At 42.8% G+C, this 22,662-nt stretch overlaps 1 protein-coding gene across 2 annotated transcripts in view; it reads right to left on the bottom strand.

The window, feature by feature from the left end:
* PIR (pirin) overlaps nucleotides 1-22,662 on the bottom strand; it is a 103,823-nt gene that overhangs the window by 58,335 nt on the left and 22,826 nt on the right. For both annotated transcript variants that reach the window (XM_043896536.1, XM_043896535.1), the window contains 2 exons: nucleotides 10,569-10,652; nucleotides 7,884-8,090 (listed from right to left, as the gene is read on the bottom strand). In XM_043896536.1, coding sequence (XP_043752471.1) covers nucleotides 7,884-8,090; nucleotides 10,569-10,652 — 291 coding nt within the window. The remainder of the gene's footprint in view (nucleotides 1-7,883; nucleotides 8,091-10,568; nucleotides 10,653-22,662) is intronic.

The raw sequence follows: 22,662 nt of genomic DNA, 5'->3' as shown, positions 1-22,662 counted from the left end.
GATGGTTCAGGAAATAACTTTGGTTTAAAAGTACACTTATTCATAATTCATTTATTGGCAGAAGAGAGCTTGTTGACACCACTGGAATGTTCTTGCTAAATGACTAGGTTGGCAGGGACATCTTAAAGGAATAAGAACATCTGGCACCCTTCGTGCGCACCAAGAATGGTATTTCTGGGGTGAATGGGCTGCCCTGGGCAAGAGCAGCCTTCTGTAGAGCTGATGTGAGCAGATCCTGACCACTGTTTATTTCAACATTCCTAACTGCAAGTGAAATGCCAACTACGGCTGCCAACTCAGGACAAGTTCTCTGGTGTCTTCCTATTTACTGAACAAGACTAACAGACCTAACTGCACTTGGTCTCAACACTCAATCAGAACCAAGACTTGCACTTGTCTGTGCAACAAGGCTGGTCATCTGCTTGGGCTACTGGGCCTGTGATGGGGCGGGTCCTACAGAATGAACGGCTTTGTGAAATATGAGATGAGACAGGGCTGCATACAGCACCCCACCCAACCTTACCCTCAAACTATGCTACTGAAAAACCCTGAGAGAGAGGGATGCAGGAATATATATACAACCAAGGTCAACCTCAGGTATAATCCAGGTCTTGGGTTTGCGTTTCCTTTCTTCCAATATTTCACATTGTCTCCTCTTGCCCTGTTGCAACTCTACCAGGATCTGGCTGCTTCTGGTTGCCTATGCAGCCTCCCATCAAGATCCCCCCAAAACCAGTGCACCCCTAGCATCCAAGTCTTTTCTATAAGCCATTACAAGACAAGACCCCTGCCCTCTCGCTTTTCTTTCTTTCCTTTTCTCTCTCCATCCACACAAGCAAAATTACTTCCCTGTCCTCCCGACTACCATGGAAGTTTTACACATTGCTGTTTTAGCACTTCTTGTATCACATGCTACTTCTGATGTTGGCCCGTTTCTCCCCCCAGCTAGACTGTGACCTTATTTGAGGACCTGCTGTATCTTATTCACATTGTAGCTCCAGGGCACTGTGTACTGTACAAACAGCAGGTGCCTGATGACTGAATGAACAGAATTCATAAAGAAATGGGACCTGTGAATTAAATGATAACAGTCAGTCCAAAAATCCCCTGAATGATAAAGACACGATGGCTGCATAGACCTATGGCAGCTAAGAAGGCTTCACTAAAGTAGAGGGGACCTGGGTTGGCCCCCGGTGATGACTAGTGAGCAGATGGAGATGGTAAAATTCTCTCCACATTTCTATAGGACTTCACACTTGACAGTAACTTTCCCTTGAACTGCTCTGTTTCCCCCTTGTCCTGTGTCAAGGCGAGACCAGTAGGCTCTCTGCCTGGTGTGATATTTCCTTTCCTTTCTCCCCACACTCACTCATTAAAATATTTATTTAAAATCTGAAAATGAAAATTCAGCCTGAATTTATTTAGGTGCTTGTGAATTTGTTAGGAAGAACTCTTTAAGAAAGCATTCCTCATAGCGTCTAATTAAACATGGACCATAAAAGAAAAAGCGATGGAAATAAAACCCAGAGGAAAAGGAAACTGTTGTCAGAAAGTAAGATGAAACCGCATCATTAAAAATCTTAAATGCCTACAATGATCAAATTACATTAGGTTTCCATAAATTGCCTCTTAGAGATAATGGCCATCCATTAAAAAATATTTAGTATTTAATATAACATTGAATATCACAGTATTTTTATAAGCTCTTCTATATTTGTACCTATTTTTCTTATACTGAAAAATCCTAATTCCTAAAAATGTTAACAAACTTACTCATTTGTTTTATTTCTTAAAATGTACAAAACCATTTTAAAATTGTAATGACAACATTAACAATACAAATACAAAATGAAGCTTAAAACTTTATGTTTTTGCCTTTAGAATATACCCCACTCAAACTGGACACCCAGAAAACTGTGTTTAAAAGCCCTTAAAATAAGTATTTTCTCTGTGTGGTCTGAGATCTTTACACAAATTTTTAGGTTCTTCATTTGTTTCTGCTTGGTTTTAAGGTTTGGGTTTTTTTTGCCTTCTGGTTTAACTTGTTTTAAATATGTAAATATTTACATCTTTCAAAATTAAAAATAAAAAGACATACTGAGAAAAGTCTCAGGTTCATCCTTAATCTCCCTCCAACCCAAAGGGAATGTTTTTTTTAAATGTCCAGTTTTTAAGTCTATCACAGAGTGCTCTGCTGGTTTAGAAATAAAATCAATTAACAGAGAGGCCTTTGGAAGAGAGGAGTCCTTTCTGAGCAAGTGCTGTTTTCCCTGTTTGCTCTCGGGCCAGCTGGACCCTGTTACCCAGATCCCTTTGTCAGAAACCCACCGCCCCACCTCCAACCTCCCCTACTGGGAGACTAGCCAGCCTTCTTTCTTGAACTAGATTCATGAACTTGCTGGAATACTTCAAAGAAAAAAAGAAGAGTTCCTGTGCTTACCTGCTTACAATATTGATTTTTAAATGCTGCCTTGAGAAATTGTTGTTCTGGGCTTGGGAAAGAAACAGAGGCCTCCCGTGGGAGGGGGGTCAGCTTTCCCCCCATCACCAAGGTAACAGAAGGTAGCTCAGAAAGGCTAGGGGGGAGGCGAACCGAGAATCTGGTGCCAACTCTGAAGTCAACAAGATCTATTTCACACTGCCAATCCGATTTTTAAAAATTCACATTTCCCCTGAAAGAGCTAAATGGAAAATGGAAACAATGTAAAAATGTTCTTAGTCTACTGCCCAGTGTTATCGCCCAAAACCCACTGACATTTGGACAAGCTATAAAATTATTTCCTTGAAAGCTACATAAACTACATATTTTTTAATCAAATTAAGGTAGAGGGGAGACTGATGAAATTCTAGATTGATGATAAAGTGTTGCAAATGACATTGTGCCCTTGAAGCTTCCCAGATGAAAACAAAAGCTGGCAAGTAGTATGGTGGGCAGCGGTTTCTCTCTAGTTCTGGTCTAGGAAAAGGCATGTGTGGTCACCAGCGGACTGCCACAGCCTGGGGACACCCTCAGCTCTTCGAATCAGAGGTGACAATCACAGGCTTGGTTACAGATCACGTGCCAGCCCATAACATGGGCTAATTAGTGAGCATGCTGTTTTTTGGCCCAAGGGACATGAGGTCTCCCAGTGCTGGCCAGGGCTAAACTGGGGCCCACAGGGACACACTGAAAGCCAGTAAGTACATCACAACTCCATGTCAAGCCATGCCCTGAAACACACAGGGGAGGTGTTACTGCAGACAGTGAGACACCTGTCTGTGGACCCCCAAAGGGAACCATGAACCTCCAAACCTCTGCTCATTGATCGTTGTCACTCCTTGAATTTAAGAAACCTGCAGGAAACAATCTTTGTCTTGCAGAACAGCCCAAAATTCATATTTAAAGGGAAAAAAATCAATCTGGTTTTTACTTCCCTGCTTCTGAACTTCTTAAATAGTTTATTTCATTGGAAACTAGAATTTAGCTAATTTTATTGTTCTCTCAACTTTTTAGTCAGCTTGAATTAAGCTTACTGCAGTCATTCTTAATCCCTACACTGTCGATCTTACTACTTTACCCTTGTTTCTCGCAATCCAGCATTCATTTACATTTTAATTTCACTTCTGCACCCGGCAAATATTTACTGATTGCCTTGTACATATCAGGCACTGTTTCAGGTGCTGGGGGCACAGTGGTAAACAAGATTTGAGCAACTTACATGAGATGTTTGGCAAATTCTTTTGGAAAGTGAATTTTTAAAAGGTTTGGTTATCCAATACATGAATATACAGTCTGCTCATCAGAAGGAAGCTTCTTCTTGTTATGTCTGTAGGTCATGTGAATGCTGCACAAAGCTTCTGCAAAGAAGTAAAAACAGCAACCACTTCTAGAGGCCTTACTCTATACCAGGGATTGGTTTAAGTTTTTTGCCCGTATTAACCAAGTTAATCCTTCCAAGGACCCTCTGGGTCATTATAATGATCTCCATTTTACAGATGAGAAAACTGAGGCCCAGCAAGCTTACATGACTTCACTAAAGGCAGTCAGTGGTGGAACTGGCCTTGAACTCGGTAGCCTGGCTCCAGATCACCTTTTTCTGACCCTGGTGGGGCTGAGGCCTCCTTAACGTTTGCTTCTGACACAACGGAATTTTAAACAGCAGGAGGCAAGACGAGGCATTTGTTGGGGAAAGAATCACGTTCCAGAGAGAACTGGCGATAAATATTCCTGATTGGCTGCCTGATACAGATGGAATGGAGTTTGGAGAATTTCATATTCTCTTGAAATAATCATGTGATTTTTGACCTTCCAGAAGTGACAGAAACTATTCAAAGTATCCCATTTTTATCTTTTTCCCCTTTCAGCCTTCACTTTAGATGATGCTCTCCTGGCAGAATCTTCCTCAAAACTGGCCATGGCTTCTCAAGAGCTGAAGAAATGCTCAGACACATATAACTGGGAAATCAGGGACACATCTACTTTTGGGATTATGACAAGGTCAGTCATACTGCTTGCAAAAGCTTCCAGCATTCTGCAACAGACTCCCTCACGGCTTCTGTGGCTGTGGGAAATGAAGTCCAGAAAGGTTAAAAGATTTGCCAAAAGCCACAGAGCTGGACCATAACATCCTCTATAGGCACCTAACCAAATTGTCCCTTGTGATAAGTAAACTCCCGTGTCTTGGATCTCAGGGGGTGTCACACATGTTACAAACCATGGTCCCCAGACCACAGCATCAGCATCACCTGGGAGCCAGTTAGAAATGGAGATTCTCAGGCATCACCCAGCTCTGCTGAATCAGAATCTGCATTTTAACAAGAGCCCTGAGAAACCCAGGTGAATATTAAAACTGGAGAAGCACTGGAATGGTCACTAATTCCATTTTCTAGATATTTAAGTTTTGGGGAAGGGAACTGTTGGTGACTCTTAGTTGGTTATAAGCATATCAGTCTCTTGAAAGGTATGTTCTCAGCCTCATCTCATGATTTAACTTAAAATTATCTTCCTGATGCAAAACAACCTTCAGTTTGTTTTTATGGTAGACCTAGGCTTTTAAAGATCCAATCATCCCTTTGTAAGCAGATACTAAGGCTTCAGGTGTGCAAAACTACATTTCTTATGAGCCTTCCATGTGTACAAGGATTCATGCTAGTGTCTTTTCCTCAGAGCAAGTTAAAGACTTTTCCCAAATCCCAGCAAGTCCTTTTAGCATAGACCACACACAGAAATCTCAGCCAAGCTTCTGCCCAAGTTAACACGAAGTATCAAAATAATAAAACAGCTACCATTTATGTGGCGCTTACAACACGTCTGATGCCCTTTTGACAACTTTGAGTATTAAAACTCACTTTTAAACTTTTCAGTATTATATTTTTGAGTATTAAAAAATCACTTAACCCTCACAGCAACCATATGTTACAGTCGAGAACAATGGAGCACAGAGAAGTTCAGCGGTTTGCCACAAGCCACACAGCTGGTTCATGGTGGGGATTCTAATCCAGGTTGTCTATGTCTCCAGAGTCCACGCCACTAACCATAGCACCACACTGCCTCTCAGAGTCCAAATGAATGCTGCCCAGGCTTTCAAGACTCCTTTATTCAAATGTTCTCATAATAAAGACTGATCACTTATTTAGGAGAATGTAATTCACTTCAGAGATTTTACTTGACAAAGGGAAAAAGAGAGGCCAGCAGCTACCAAGACATTATTTCACTAAGTTAAAACATTACTTCTGGTCTCTAATTCTTGGTTGGGATTGCAAGACCAGGTGGTCTGCTGCTTGGAAGAGCGTTAAAATGTCCTTCTGCCTGTAACTGGAACCAGCTCTGACATTAAAACTGCATTATATTTTCTGTAAATGAGAAGCAGTTGTAAACACTAAGGATTCATGATGTTGCTAGCTTTGATTATCCATTAAATCAGTTGTCTAACTTCTCTTTTCAGCTGCAGATAGCTCCACTTTTTTGGTAAGAGAAATCTTAAAGACAATTCCAATACACGGGACTGGGCAAAGCCTTGTGCTTTGGTTGAAACAGAGAGGGAAATCCTTTGACCTTTACCATCGGCCTCAGGATCCCCAGAAGGCCCATCCCTGGAGTCCTGAAAACACAGAATGAAAACTGCCATGGGAAATGGAGCAAAGGGCCTCTCCTCTGCACCAGTTCAGCTCTCTTAGACCCTCCATGCCCTCTGCCTTGTACCTGTAAAGATCTCTCTGTAGAGCTGAAGAGAAGGAAACCCGGGATGCACAGTTGAGAAGGGTGCTGCCCAATGCTTGGCAACGTATGAATGGGTCACAGAAACACAATGAAGGGCAACTTTTTCAACTGCAAAGTGAAGCCAGAGGCCTGCCAGGGCACAGACAATAATCAGTTATCAATGCTTAATAGGGAGTGAAGTTTGATACACTTTTCCTCAATCACTTCTATTTGCACTGGAAAGAAGGCAAGGACACAGGACAGGAAAGAACTGCAGTTGCAGTGCAGGAAATATAAAAACCAGTAAGTCCTCACCAATAATCATGACCAACTTGCTAACCACGAGATGCATCCCACTGCCCAGCTACCATCCCTATGGGTGCGTATAAACAAAATTTAAATTTATGTAAATTAGCATTTAAAATAGCTTTAAGGGCTGGTTGCACAAAGAATTGCAAAGTGGGTCCCCATATGTTGATGCCACTGAACAGGTTAACAGACAACCAAAAATAGACAACAGGTAGCAAGCGGGGAACTGGAGGTCTCAGCCCCTCCCAGATCCCCCTTTCCATCCTTTTTAACCATTTCTGTGCCACCCACCCCAAACCAATGGCCATAAGTAATAACTTGGGGAAGGGAGCACGAAAGCCCGGCTCCCTTGCCCGGGGTGGGGCAGACTGATCCTCCCGAGTCCGAGTTCTCTTTGGGACTCTGCCTGAGATGACACCGTTGCTTGGCTACCTTCCCTTTCCTGTCCGGGTTCCTGTTTCTGTTCCCCAAGGGACACTCCCTTTAAAGCCACTGCCAGAGGAGTGCTCACCTCTGGGTCTGCCTCTGTGGAACCTCACCTAAGAGACCACATGACCCAGCTCAGTATCTAGGAACCCAGGCTCCCGGGAAGCAGGTACGCGACTTACACAGTCCTGACCATACCCCTTCCGTACGGACATCTGTCCATGAAATTTAGCTGAAATTGATCTTAATCGATTAAAAGGTGGGACCCAGAAGCAAAAGATAAAGTCTCAGTTAAGAAGAATGTATAAGACATAAAGGGCTTCACAGGAGGAGAAGGGGATGACAGAGGATGAGATGAATTGGATGGCATCACCAACTCAATGGACATGAGTTTGAGCAAATTCTGGGAGATGCTGAAGGACAGGGAAGCCTGGCGTGCTGCAGTCTGTGGCGTCACAAAGAGCCGGACACAACTGAGGGACTGAACAACGACAATAAGACATAAATGGATTAAATAAATGTTCAAGTCAATTTAAAAATATCCTTTCTATGATGTAGCAATATATGGTCCTTACTAAGCTGAGCACAAATAATTTAAATATATCTTCAGGGAGCAGAGTAAGTTTTGGATTTTGTTTCTGAAACGCACTGTTCTAATCTAAGACTATACTATAAATGAAAGGAAACAGACCCAATCTGCACACATATTAAGATGAATCTTGAAAACTGCCTTTTTACTGAATTTTTTACATGAGCTTGCTTTCCTATAATTTTCCTAACTCTAACGGTTAGCACATGGTGAAAAACTTCCAGGTTCCCTTAGAGTGCACTTATTCTGACACCTCTGAAGCAAGTCCATCCCACGAGACGGGAACTGTGAAAAACTCTGTGAGAGTTGCAGACCCAGAGTGGTCCAGTCTCGTGTCACCGCGCACCTCAGCTTTCATAAACACACCATGGCATGGCTTACCTTGATTCCCAGGGCTTCTCCAGAAATAACAGCAACGGTCACGCCATCTTGACTGGGTTTAGGGATTTCGTCACTTTTCAGTTCCTGGTACCGAGGCTTCACCATCTTCTGTGAGCTCCTCAAATTGACCCACAGTTGTAGGCCGTGGACTGGCTCCTCTGAGCAAGGCATCTCAGCGTGCACGATGCCCTGGCCCGCGGTCATCCACTGCAAATACCAGAGTGACAAGAAGGAAGTGTGACCTGGCCTGTAATGAGCTGGCAGGTGGGACAATTACACCCCAGTAACTAAGCCAGGCACCTTACAAGTGCTGCTTTCCAAGTCCCCAGGCACCATGAAGAATAACAAAATGCCAGTGACAACTGCTGGGGCCCTTTCTGGTTTTGCAAACATGTCCCATGCCTCCGAGTGTGAGATCAAAGCATCAGCTCGGGCATTCACAGAAGTGGAAGAACCCCCTCTTTAGCATCTCTGAGTCTCAGGTTGCCCTCTGAGATGGGAAGTTGCATGCAGAGGGTAAACTGGGGAGGGCTCTCAGGAGATGCATCTTAATCAGTGAGAAAAGCAGGAAGGGGCATGAAAAGAAGCCAATCACCAATGCAGCTACAGTGGAGGCTTCAGCTGATCTAGCAGGGAGCTCTGGAATTGGATGAAACTTTAGAATTGTCCCAGATGGAGGCTCTTCTATCTTCACATCAACAAACCCTCAAGTGTGGGCCACGCTGCAGGAGGGAGCACCACCTTGGCAGAGGCCCTTCCCTGGGCAGAGGGCCGTGCCCAGGGCAGGATGGAGGACGGGCGCATGGTACATGTGGAGGCCACAGACTCCACCACACCCCAGACAGCTGACTTGAGTCAGTTGGCTCGACCCTGTTAACAGAGTCCTCACTACCTGGAGAAAGTTACTGCCTCCACTGCTGTGCAGATTTTGCAAGCACTCATTTCCTTCCTAGTTAGTAGGAGCATGTGAGGGGCCAGCCCCAGATGCCAAGCTTAGGATCTGGGGATGAAGAGCTAGAAAACAGGTAGGTCTCCTGTCTGTCTCAGCTTGGCTTCTCCCACAGACGATCCTGAGACAGGTCTCCAGTGCAGGGAGTTCATCTGGAAAGTGTTGCAGAAAGAAAGGAAGAGCAAGCCAGACAAGGGAGAAAGCCAAAAAGGGAGTTAATGAGCAGGTTGCAGCTGTGGGCACCTGAGGCTCAATCCTGCTGGGAGCCATGCCAAGGCACATTAGAACTCCTGCATGGAGGGTGGAAGAACCCACTTGGGGTCACAACCAGTCAGAGCCACACTTTACTTTCTGCTCTGGTGAGACGTTACTGTTAACTTTGGGCCATGACTCTTTGCCCTTTTGCTTTCCTGCCTTTCAATCTCAGTTCAGTTCAGTACAGTCGTTCAGTTGTGTCCGACTCTTTGTGACCACATGGACTGCAGCACGCCAGGCTTCCCTGTTTATCACCAACTCCCGGAGCCTACTCAAACTCATGTCCATTGCATCAGTGATGCCCATCCAACCACCTCATCCTCTGTTATCCCCTTCTCCTCCTGCCTTCAATCTTTCCCAGCATCAGGGTCTTTTCAAATGAGCCAGTTCTTCCCATCAGGTGGCCAAAGTATTGGAGTTTCAGCTTCAGCATCAGTCCTTCCAATGAATATTCAGGACTGATCTCCTTTAGGATGGACTGGTTTGATCTCCTTGGAGTCCAAGGGACTGTCAAGAGTCTTCTCCAACACCACAGTTCAAAAGCCTCAATTCTTTGGTGCTCAGCTTTCTTTATAGTCCAACTCTCACATCTAATTCCCTGATAGCTCAGTTGGTAAAGAATCCTCCTGCAATGCAGGAGACCCCGGTTTGATTCCTGGGTAGGGAAGATCCGCTGGAAAAGAGAAAAAGCTATCCACTCCAGTATTGTGGCCTGGAGAAGTCCATGCACTTTATAGTCAATGGGGTCACAAAGAGTCGGACAGGACTGAATGACTTTCACTTTCAATCTCATGTTCACTGAAATGCCACAATTCAAATATTTGCAGCTGTCATCCCACAAAATATGTAAATAATCCCAGAAGTACCTGATACAGAGTCCAGGCTTATAAAAACGGGCAAAAATGACCCAAGCACTCCCTGGGAATTTTAACTGTAACATGTGTCCAACAGGACTAGGATGGTGGCAGGGTTTGGGTCATATTCTTAAGTGACAATAATACCTACCCTGTAAATGAACTGGATGATAGAAAACTGTCTCAAAGACAGCAGAAAGATCTAGAATGATGAGGACAGAAACTGGAGCAGTGAATGTGGCAACTGGGACTCTGTGAGTGACCGGGACCTGAACAGCTTCAGGAAAGGTGTGGAGGCAGTGCTGAGAGGCCAACCCTGACTTCAATGAATGGAGGATAGGGTGGAAGAGAAGGAAGCTGAGATAGTGACTCGTGATTACTCTTTTGAGAAACATAAGAAAAAGACTTAGATGAGAGCTAAAAAATGACTGTGGGGGTGTTTAGGGAAGAATAAAAGAACACAAGAGCCCTGCACAAGTTTCCAGGTGGAGTGCAAGAAGCCACAGGAAGGGAGAAGTCCAGGACGTAACAGACAGAGCAGGAACGCGAGAAGGTACCAGACGTGGGTGGGGTCATCAGCAACAGCCAAAGACTGGAACCACTGGCCATTCTTCATCTTGGTCATACCTGCAGGTCTCCTGGATTCAACTGACCAGCGTGTCCGCAGAAGTCTTCGTGGGCCATGTTGCCCCCTTCCAGGAGGTAAGATACCTTTGGACGGGGTGGGGGGCGGGGAACAGAAGAAAAAACAGGTGTTGGAGAGCTGTGAAGGGTTGTTCACTTTTTACATTAAAAATGTGTTAAGGAAAACTTGCCAGATGAGCTGAGGGGATGAACCTCAGTTGACAGGGCCCTGCTAGGTCAGGCAAAACCTTTGAGAGAATTTCATGTGGGAGCCCCTTCCTCCAGGCAGAAGCAGCCCTGAGCAAGCAGAGCCCCTGGCTGGGTGAGAGGGGCTCCAGAGCTCAGGGTGAAGAGAAGAAGCTCCTATTGAGACAGCAGGAACCCTGTTACCGAGACCACGCTGACAGAGGTGTGTGGGAGGACAGATATCAGACCTCCACACCTTCCTCTACAAGCTCACTGGAGAAATCCAGAGGACCAGACACGCACGCCCACAAAATTTTTCAATAAATGCTGGCAAGATATGTCAAATGATTTCACAGAAATTCAAATTGGCTTTTCCAGAGGCATGTCCGTATTAAATCTAAAAGCGCTGTCCATGCTGAAATTCTGAATTGTCCGTCAAGGGAGCCACTAGCCACAAGTGGCTAAGTTTAAAGTAATTAAAATTAAACAAAATGTAAGATTCAGGTCCTCACAACAGCCCTACTAGTGGCCACCACAGTAGGACAGTGCAGATGATATGGCATTTCCATCTTTATAGAAAGTTTCACTTGATAACACTGATCTTGATAAATAAATCTGGACATCAGCAGCCATCTATGGTAGGCATTTTGTGTGGAGAGCAAAACCTTTCTGGGAGCCTCTGCAATCATGGTATCTCTGGGCAAAATGAGGTGGCACCAATTTTAAACTGCACAAGAAAATCAAGCCCTTCTTAGTTCATGATTTCACTAAAAGGAAAAAATCAAGCATCTCTAAAATTCTTTTTTAAAAAACTACTGTGATTATCCTAACAAAGATGAAAAAGACACCAACTACTTAGAAAGAATTTTAAACTACCCCAAGGACATGGTAACATTTGAAATATACGATTTAATATTAAAAGCTTAAAACATCATGTGTATGTTGAGGTGGGGGCCCTCTCTGTACAACTCTATTTAGATTCAACTTTACATTTTGCTTATTTTGTACACACTTATGAAATTCACCTGTAATGCCAACAAGAAATACCAGTGAGCCTCAACAGTTCTGAAAAGTATCCGCCAAACCATGTTTATCTGCAAACCACGTGTGGCTCCCTGCTTCTGGCTTATGATGACAATGCTGATCATTTGCATTACTGGACAAAGTTTTCATATTATAGCTATGCCAATGCTTCTTTTAAAGTTTAATGTGTTTATCCTTTTAATCTTGGAAATTTTATTTCAAAATTCTCTTTAACCATTATTTAAACAAACAAAACCGAAAATGTAGTCTGCAATTAAAATCCCAACATCTCTTGTAATTATGTAAGCCAGATCTAATTTTTGCTCAAAGACCCAGTCCACAAAATAAAGCAATTCGAACCAGTACTTAAAAACAGATAATATTTTTTACCAACAAATCACAACTCTCTAAAACTACAAGAAGAAACAGAGTAGAAATACTACATTTTAAGAAGAAAAACAAAAAATACACCCAAGAGGTAAGAGAAGAAAAATATTTATAAAGGTCTCAGCATATACATCAGACACCACTATTTTACACAAAAATTATTTCCTCCTCCACAAAAGAACCCATTATACATATCTAGGCCAGGTTTTTTTTGTAGTGTATGTTTTTGCTTTATCCTAAGGCATAAAAAGTTGACCTAATCTTCAACAGTACATAAACCAAGAACTTCCAGATGTTCAAGCTGGATTTAGAAAAGGCAGAGGAAGCAAGAGATCAAATTGCCAACATCTGTTGGATAAATAAAAAAGCAAGAGAATTCTTTTTGCTTCTGCTTCATTGATTATGCTAAAACCTTTGACTGTGTGGATCACAACAAACTGTGGAAAATTCTTCAAGAGATAGGAATACCAGACCACCTGACCTGCCTCCTGAGAAATCTGTTTGCACATCAAGAAGCAACAGTCAGAACCAGGCATGGAACAATGGACTGGTTGCAAATTGGGAAAGGAGTACGTCAAGGCTGTATATTGTCACCTTGCTTATTTAACTTATACACAGAGTACACCATGTGAAATGTCGGGCTAGATGAAGCACAAGCTGGAACCAAGGTTGCCGGGAGAAATACCAATAACCTCAGATATGCAGATGACACCACCCTTATGGAAGAAAGCAAAGAGGAACTAAAGAGCCTCATGATGACAGTGAAAGAGGAGTGGAAAAGTTGGCTTTTAACTCAACATTCAAAAAACGAAGATCATGGCATCTGGTCCCATCACTTCATGGCAAATAGACGGGGAAACAATGGAAACAGTGACAGACTATTTTCTTGGGCTCTAAAATTACTGTAGATGGTCACTGCAGCCATGAAATTAAAAGACACTTGCTCCTTGGAAGAAAAGCTATGACAAACTTAGATGGCGTATTAAAAAGCAGAGATATCACTTTACCAACAACGATCTGTAGAGTCAAAGCTATGGTTTTTCCAGTAGTCATGTATGGATGTGAGAGCTGGGCCATAAAGAAGGCTGAGTGCCGAAGAATTTATGCTTTTGAACTGTGGTGTTGAAGACTCTTGACAGTCCCTTGGACTGCAAGGAGATCAAACCAGTCAATCCTAAAGGAAATCAGTCCTGAATATTCATTAGAAGGATTTACTGTGAGGAGCACAGGAAGGATTTAGCTCACACTTGGGTGCCAGATAAAGCTTCTCAGAGGAAGTGAAGCCTAAGGAGGGATGGGAGTAAGCCAGACAAAAAAGATGACAGTGAAGGCAGGCCAGGAGTGTGTTCCAGGCATACGTGAAGATCAAGAAGTAAGGGAGATCATCTCTCGTTCAAGGAACAGGAATGGCAAGAGAGAAGCCTAGAGAGACAAGACGGGGCCACAGAATAAAACCAAGTACAGCACTTAACGCATGTTTAGTTCAGCCATGATCTTGGCCTCCTTTATCACGCAATCCCTGCTCCATCAGCAGGGCAGGACCTTCCACAAAGTGTTAGGGAAAACCTCCACTGCCCTTTGTGATGTATCTCCCTCCCCACGGAGGGTACTCCATTAATATTCAATTCAGTTCAGTCACTCAGTCGCTCAGTGGTGTCCGACTCTTTGCGACCCCATGGACTTAACACTCCTCAATCCTTGCTGCAGCTCGCCCACCCCTCCATGGTTGGAAGGGAACAACTTGATCTGATTGGTCAACTTAAACTGTTCTCCGATACTGAACCCTGCCTCTCCCCTTCCTCTTTGGGAATCAGCCTGCCCACAGAAGGCCAGGGTCCTCTTTCGCTCTTTGCCTCTATGAGAAGGGCCAGCTCCAGCACATCCAGTGAGATGGGAACAGGGTTTGCCTCAGTTTCAGGTGTGGTATTCGGAAGCCCAGCTGCCTGCAGGCATAAGCCTCACTTGACAGGATCATCTTTATTGGAAATAAAGGTCTGTTTTTGTCTGCTTTCTTACTCTTTCATCTGAAATGGTTCAGAATCCAGGCTGGGAAAACAGGCCATTATTTATTTTATCTCTTCATACCCCCAATTAAGGGCAATTTAAGACCTGCTACTGTCATGCTGTTGAAATCTTACACTGCAGAGCCTTATAATACCCCAGCTCTTCTGGAGTAAATTTTATTGAGTGCTGGATCTTGAAAACAAGTATTTGTAGAGCACTTACTACAGTGGAAATTAAGCTGGGTGACATGAGGACTCTTCATGTGTCATCCTGCAGAACAATGTCATTGGGGTATATACTGTGTACAGGACTGCCTTGGCAGTGACCTTTATCTCAGCAGGTGACAGGCAGATGGCTACAGAAACTAGAGGATCTAGACTGTGGTGGTGAATTTTATGTTGTCAACTTGACTGGGCTAAGGGATGCTCAGATAGTAGGTAAAACATTATGTCCGGGAGTGTCTGTGAACGTGCTTCTGGATGACATTAGCCTTTGACTCAGCAGACTGATGATACATGATCCACCATCACCAGTGTGGGTGAGTACATCCAATGCTTTGAGGGCTCAAACAGAACAAAAAGGTGGAGGGAGGGTGAATTCATGCTCTCTCTTATTCAGCTGAGACGCCTATCTTCTCCGGCCCTCAGACATCAAAACTCCAGGTTCTCAGTCTTTGAATTCTGGGACTTACATCAGCAGTCAGTCCCTTGGACCAGGGCAAGCTTGTAGATGGCAGACTGTGAGATTTGCCCACCTTTCTTAATCATGTAAGCCAATTCCTATAATAAATCTCCTCTTACATGATCTTTGTGTATCCAATCGGTTCTATTTCTCTGGAGAACTCTGATTAGATTTTAAGTCTAAAACCCCTGCTTGGGAACTTGTGATCATAATGGCAACAAGGCAACACTGACCCAGGAATAAAGGAGACTCATCTGTAGGAGAAATTAGCATATAATCACAGCAATTTCAAATCAGGGGCCCAAGGGATGCATTTTCCAATAAATCGTATTGTTGGAACAAGAGACTGACTATATGAAATATCAACTAAAAAAATATTCACAAGCTAAAAGTTGAGAGTTATGTTTTATTTGGCAGACATTTTTAGGACTTCCAGCCTGGGAAGCAGCATCTCAAGGAACCCTAAGAGAACTGCTCTGAGGCAGCAAAGGGGGAGCTAGTTATAGGAGCTATGCAACAAAGGGCAGATAGGAGGAACAAAAGATAACCGTTAATCAAAGAAAAGTAGATATTTCAAGTTAAGGAATTTAGTGCTTTTCTGTGTATGGGAAGATGCAAGAGTCTAAGTTCACTGAAATCATTCCTTCGATATGCACCTCAGCTATTTGGGGCCAGTGTCCTATGTTTTCATACCCTGAGTTTCCTCAGGGTTCACCATAGGGAGGGGCTGCAGTCTGATGACTGCTGGTGGTGGTAGTGGTTTAGTCATTAAATCGTGTACTCTTGTGATCGCATGGACTGTAGCCCATCAGACTCCTCTATCCATGGGATTTCCCAAGCAATAATACTGGAGTGGGTTGTCATTTCCTTCTCCAGGTGATCTTCCCAATCCAGGTATCCAACATGCATCTCCTGCATTGGCAGGTGGGTTCTTTACCACTGAACCACCTGGGAAGCCCCCTGATGGCTGCTAGATGGCATATATTCTTTACTTCTTGAGTTTCCTCAGGGTTCACCAGCTCACCAGCAGAGATAGCCACAATTCTGATGACTGTGACATCCTCTGTTTACAGATATGGCAGGCAGTATTTTATTTCTCAGCAAAAAGAGAGTAAGCCCCCACTATATACAGAAAGGGATTCCCTGATAGCTCAATTGGTAAAGAATCCATCTGCAATGCAGGAGACCCTGGTTCAATTCCTGGGTTGGGAAGATCTGCTGGAGAAGGGATAGGCTACCCACTCTAGTATTCTTGGGCTTCCCTTGTGGCTCAGCTGGTAAAGAATCCACCTGCAATGTGGGAGACCTGGATTTGATTCCTGGGTTGGGAAGATCCCTTGGAGAAGGGGATGGCTACCCACTCCAGTACAGAAATGTATTCCAAATGGATTAAGAATTTAAAAACTATACTTCAAAGATTTTAATCTAAGGAGACAACAAGAATACAAAATGTCTGCACACATCTATCTTGCAATGTTTATTATGGTAGCAAAAAAACAGCAACAATCTGGATGATAGGTTAACAGGGTTCTTGTCGCTAAGTCATGTCTGACTCTTTGCCACCCCATAGACTGCAGCATGCCAGACTTCCCTGTCTTTCACCATCTCCCAGAGTTTGCTCAAACTCATGTCCAATTGAGTAGATGATGCCATACTATCGTCTCACCTTCTGTCACCCCCTTCTCCTCCTGCCTTCAATCTTTCCCAGCATCAGGGTGTTTTCCAATGAGTTGGCTCTCAGGAGGCCAAAGCACTGAAACTTCAGCTTCAGCATCAGTCCTTCCAATGAATATTCAGGGTTGGTTTCCTTTAGGATTGATTGGTTTGATCTCTCTGTTGTCCAAGGGACTCTCAAGAGTCTTCTCCAGCACCACAACTTGAAAGCATCAATTCTTTGGTGCTCAGCCTTCTTTATGGGCAACTCTCACATACATACATGACTACTGGAAAAACCACAGCTTTGACTATATGAACCTTTGTCAGCAAAGTAATGTCTCTGCTTTTTAATATGCTGTCTAGGTTTGTCAGTTTTTCTTCCAAGAAGCAAGCGTCTTTTAATTTCATGGCAGCAGTCACTGTCAGCAGTGATTTTGGAGCCCAAGAAAATAAAATCTGTCACTGTTTCCACTTTTTCCCCATCTATTTGCCATGAAATGATAGAACTGGATGCCATGATCTTAGTTTTTTGAATGTTGAGTTTTAAGCCAGCCTTTTCACTCTCCTCTTTCACTTTCACCAAGAGGCTCTTTAGTTCCTCTTCACTTTCTGTCATTAGAGTGGTATCATCAGCATATCTGAAGTGGTTGATATTCCTCTCGGATAAATGATGGTACAGCCATACAAGAGAATATTATTATGCAACTGTTAAAAAGTAATACAGATCTTTATTCACCATTACAGACAAATGAAATATTATTTAATCAGAAAATCAGGGTATAGAACAGCAATTATAGTTAAACAAATCAAATGAAAAGATGCACTGAAATGGGTTTATTTAAGTAAAACTATACCCAGTCATGGGCTTCCCTGTGGCTCAGAGGTTAAAGCATCTGCCTGCAATGCGGGAGACCCGGGTTCGATCCCTGGATTGGGAAGATCTCCTGGAGAAGGAAATGGCAACCCACTCCAGTATTCTTGCCTGGAGAATCCCATGGACGGAGGAGCCTGGTAGGCTACAGTCCATGGGGTCACAAAGAGTTGGACACGACTGAGCGACTTCACTCATACCCAGTCATGCTGCGTATGCCTGTAAGTGCCCAGATGTACATGCACCAAAATGCGATTAAAGGTCATCTCCAAAGGGTGGAATTGCGGGTATATTTTATTATCTGCTTTCTTTTCTGATAGTCTGAGTTTTCTGCAATGAGTACTTTTTTACAATGGAAACTATTTTCATTTGGAGGAAATAAAAATGTGCTGCCACTAATCAGTAAAAGTAATGATATGCTTTATTCTACATAGCTGCTGTTGAATACTGGTTCCCTGTGTAGGCAACCTGGGGCTGGACAGGAAGGCAGTGAGACACAAAGCAAGACACTAAGAATCAGAAGAATAACTCCCTACTAGCTGTGAGGACAACACAGGTAGCTCTGACTTTAATATGCTACTAGGTGGAAAAGATCTGGAATTATTATAGAGGGTACTCATATCAAAGTAAGAATTAGACACTTAGGACTCCATACAAGCTTAAAAATTTCAGAGGACAAATAAAAAGCTTCCAAATTTCAAATAACCAGCCCAACTACATGGTGTGGTGTCTAGAATTGCTTTCCTTTTCCTGTTATGCATGCATTTTTAATTAAAATAACTGCATAATAAAGGCAATTTTCATTCTGCTTGCACTGAAGCTCCCCTTTGGGTTCTCAAAGGAGTCTCTTTCAAATCATGTTCTTTCCGTCCTGCAAGATTTTTTAATTATCCAAATCTAGGGGCTTTGAAGTTGTTAAGCATCTAAAAATATGTCAGGCAACTTTCAAAAGTAAATTGTGGGAAGCATGACTCATTTAAAGATGAAAATTTACATGGATATCTAAAGAATTTTTTTGTTTTCCAAATTTTATTTTAGAGAGCAATCCAACACTGTTGCTAAAAGAATGAAAAGGCTGTTATCTCCCCATTTTCTTTACTTTTGTGGTGTGAGTGTGAAAGTCGCTCAGTCATGTCCGACTCTTTGTGACCCCATGAGCTATATAGTCCATGGAGTTCTCCATGTCAAAATACTGGAGTGGGTAGCCTTTCCCTTCTCCAGGGGATCTTTCCAACCCAGGGATCAAACCAAGGTCTCCCCCATTGCAGGCGGATTCTTTACCAGCTTAGCCACTAGGGAAGCGTGTCCTCTTTTCTCTGGTAATACCAAAGTAAACAGCATTTTGCCTATCCTAAATACTGTAAAATCAGAGAAGTCTAGCCAATGACACTTTACTGAGTCCATAATGCCTACCTTTTACTACTTAAAGCAAAAAACACACTTTTAGCCTTTGGGGAAACAAAAATCAGAAACTGAGGAAACTTTATTTACTATCTCTTATTTATTTACTTTTGCTAAGTGGTGTAATTGCTACACTAGATGATAAAGTAATGTCTGTGGAGGATTTAAAAAAAAAAGCTCAGGCAGTACTTTGAGAACTGACACAATCCAGATGATTTTTTAGGATATTACATAATCGTGAACACCTGGAGAATTGCCGTGGGTGGTTGACGGAATTGGGAGTGTTATGTTTAAACTCAAGAATTGTGTATGTCTAATTAAGAAAGAAATTCGTAATTTGAAACAGGTGTTTTCTTAAAGGACTTGTGGTGCATCCTGGTCCTGCTGCGTCCTTTCCTCCTTCTGATCCTAAACTTTCTATGGGTCTTTACTAAATATTTATGCTTCCTTGTCAGTTCTTGTTTGTTTGTGTGTTTGTATTTGCAAAGGGAAAGACAAAAAACCCACAACAGTAATGAAAGAAAAGTGTCACCTGCAATATGAAGCTTAGAGAAGGTGTACCTCAAGGAGTTATAAATTAATTCTGAAGAATTACAGCACCAAATGTTTGCTGTTTCTTTCTGGCTGGTATTTAGGAAGGAGAGTATCATGACTTCATTCACTGCTACAGATGCAAAATGTATTCTTTAAAAGAAAAAGTTTATATTCTAGATTAAACTCTGTTTTAATTTCCATTTGCCCTAAAATGGTGCTTTTATATTCCCTACTGGTAGCTGAGTAGGAAAAAGAGAAAAACAAAACAAAAACATGGGTTAAGGTCATGGCTGATGAGAGAGGCCAGCAAGGAACATCTTGCGTAACTGAGGCGGCTAACTGATTTTCAAGGACAGAAACAGAATGTTTGAATCCATACAATTCAGGACCTGAGTTATTTTACAAAAATGTTTTAATTTCTTGAGCAATCACTGAGAAACCTGGAAATCACACGCCACCCCCTAGTTGGCTCCTCCAGTCCCAACCTCACAAAAACGCCTTCACAAGTGCCAAAAGGTCGTTGCACAAAAGAGGAAAAGATGAGCGACTTTGTTTAGGTATTCAGCCAAGGGGCAAACCCAAACCTTTAAAAGCTCTGCTGGGTCCTGCCTTGAAATTTCCTGCTACAACCCCGGAGGCACCAGTGCTTCTGAGATCCCGCCAACACTGTCCCCTGCTGGCACAGCCCTGCCTCAAGAACCGCGCAGGTACTGAGACCCTGGGTGGAATGTGGGCTTTGTTAGTTATTCACTAGGTGTGAGATGTGGGGCGAAATCCTAAACTTCTCCAAGGCTCGGTTTGTTCATTCACAACAGAGACCTAGGCCGTGAGCTCAGCAAGTGTGGTGGGGGCTAACCAGGTGATGTGTGCGGAGCACACAAGTGTTCAGTAAGTTCTAGAATCAACACATTTGCCACATTTCCTCAAGCCAAGATCCTGTTCGTTGAGTCCTCTCTCAACCTCCCAGGAATGTATTTCCCTCAATATTCTTTTTTTTCCACTCAATATTCTTATGGTTTGCATCCTCACTTTGTTCAGGCCTCCATTTAAATGTCACTCCCTAAGAGAGGCCACCCCCCAACCAGCCAATCTAACTGGTCAATCCAGTCTCAATCCTTCTATTCGGATCATTTCTTCTTCCTAGCTTTTCCATGAAGGGCACTATATAATTAACATAATTATATAATCATTTGGTTATTCATTCATTGCCTGTCTGCCCTAAGAAAATACCACCTCCTGAAGGTTAGAACATATAGCTGACACTGAAGATTTGTGAAAGGAAGGAGGGGCAGCATCTTGTATTTGTATTTTGGCATTCACAAAGCATATGATCCTGCGAATATATTACCTACATGTTATTGATGAAAACACTGTGGCTTAGTGTGATTAAGGTTACACGATTAATAGTAGCAGAGCAACGATTTAACATTTCCTGTCTCTGAGAATAAAACCATTTCACTCTCCCACGGTGTCCCACAAATGCTGGCGTCATCTCGGCACTAACGGAGGTGTTGAAAGCATTGTGCCTGCCTTGGAGGAGAGCTGACGGGAGCTGCCAGAGTAGCCAGTGCTTCCACAACTGACTTGAGAGCAATTTTCCTTTTCTATTTTTCTGTTGCTCCCATTTGTAAGTCTCCCAAATCCACTAATTTTCCTTTCACTCTGAATAAAATTTCAGACATGCATGTCGAGGTTCTATGATGATCACATTCCCAAATCTACTCAGGTTGAACTGCAAACTCTCTGAGAATCTTCCAGCTGCTTCGAGGAGCCCAGATTCAGAAACACCTTTCCTCTTCAAACCCTACTCAACCCTCTGGGGGAATCTCTTCAGACAAAGTACCCTAGGCTCCCCATGCCATCGTCTTGCCAACCTCTTAACTGATGTCACCTCCATTCTGTAAAACTATAGTCAAGGCATTCACATCCACTGTTTCATCTCCCATGTTATACTGAAAGGGGCTCATGGGAATGGTGTGCCAGCTTCTAGGATGACCCCAGTTTCCCGCATATAAAAGCATAGTGTCTGCACCCAGCCGGTAAAGTGGGTAGTTCAAAGCACTGTTGCTTAACAGTGCCCTCTGCTGATCCTTGTGATGTGTGCTGTTTTTCTAAAATCAGTTCTCACCAAACCAGAGATGTGTTGTGAAAAGATCCACTGGTAACTAAGACTGTCTTCTAGCCTGAGCACATTGTCTCTGCTCAAAAATCACATGTCCACATAGCAGGCTGCCCTCTAGTCATTAAGGGAGGGGCTGTGTTGTGGGATAGAAGGGAGTTTTTCTGCCCAGCAGCCTCTAGTTAAAAGTTGTTAAGGCTGACACCGAAGAAAGAAGGGCCTGAAAACATTCCTCCACACACATGGTCCTAGGCAGGCCTGAGTGCACAAGGCTCTTAGAGAGACAGATTTAAGGGAATCCTGTCAATTTCCCCCTTGTTTTAATATTTTGTTAAAATTTCATTACAATATTTAATTAAGCAGCTGACACTTTTTGATGGGTGATTTCTTATTATTCCGGATTCAATTCATTGTAAGGATTTAATTTCTGAAACTCCCTGACTGAATGTGTTCATTGCACTTGATGGTACTGGGACACAGTTCTCATGATTTTGGCCTTCAAGAAGCAATAAAACATTTTATAATAAGGGGGTCTGATAGAGGGATTTTGTCTTTCGTCTTTTTAAATAAACTTTTAATTTTGAAATATTTTTAAATCTCTCTTTTTATTTCATTGCAGCCTACAGAAGAGAAAATGTCATCACAAACTCATTAATGAGAAGTTAGAAAGCACCCAGAAGGAACACAATGATTATCCCTTCCCTACTTTCAGGGAACAACTGGTAATTCCAGCAGGGGAAACACTACCAAAATAGGCAGCTTAGAGAAACAAATGCTAAACAGAAGTACGATTAGCCCCACTGGAAAGAGAGAATAAAGATCAATTTTGATGATGAAGAATCTAGAGGAACAGGGGAGTAATTCATGGAGAAGGCAGCCCCCCGCCCCCAGCTAGTCCTTAAAAGACTGAAATATCAGTCATGTTGATGTTTGGTAGAAACCAACACAATACTGCAAAGCAATTATCCTTCAATCAAAAATAAATAAATTTTTTTAAAAGTCTGAAATATTGGTAAAAAGCTGGTGTGGCTGGGACAAAACAGCATACAGGATGAGGAAAAGAAACTTTAGATTGTAGTAAAAGGTCATAAACAACTAAAGCACCATTTTGTTAACTATCACGTTGCTCCTAGATCATGAACATCTCCTTGTTGCTATAAGAAGTTAAATGACTGGCCAAGTATCCAGACAGTCAACCAACCCAATCTACTTCCTCATTATACCCGAAGTTCAGA

Source organism: Cervus elaphus, chromosome X (genome assembly GCF_910594005.1).
Source record: "Cervus elaphus chromosome X, mCerEla1.1, whole genome shotgun sequence".
In the NCBI taxonomy this organism is placed as follows: Eukaryota; Metazoa; Chordata; class Mammalia; order Artiodactyla; family Cervidae; genus Cervus; species Cervus elaphus.
The sequence above is the reverse complement of the archived record's forward strand: the minus strand, read 5'-3'. Positions and strand labels throughout refer to the sequence as shown.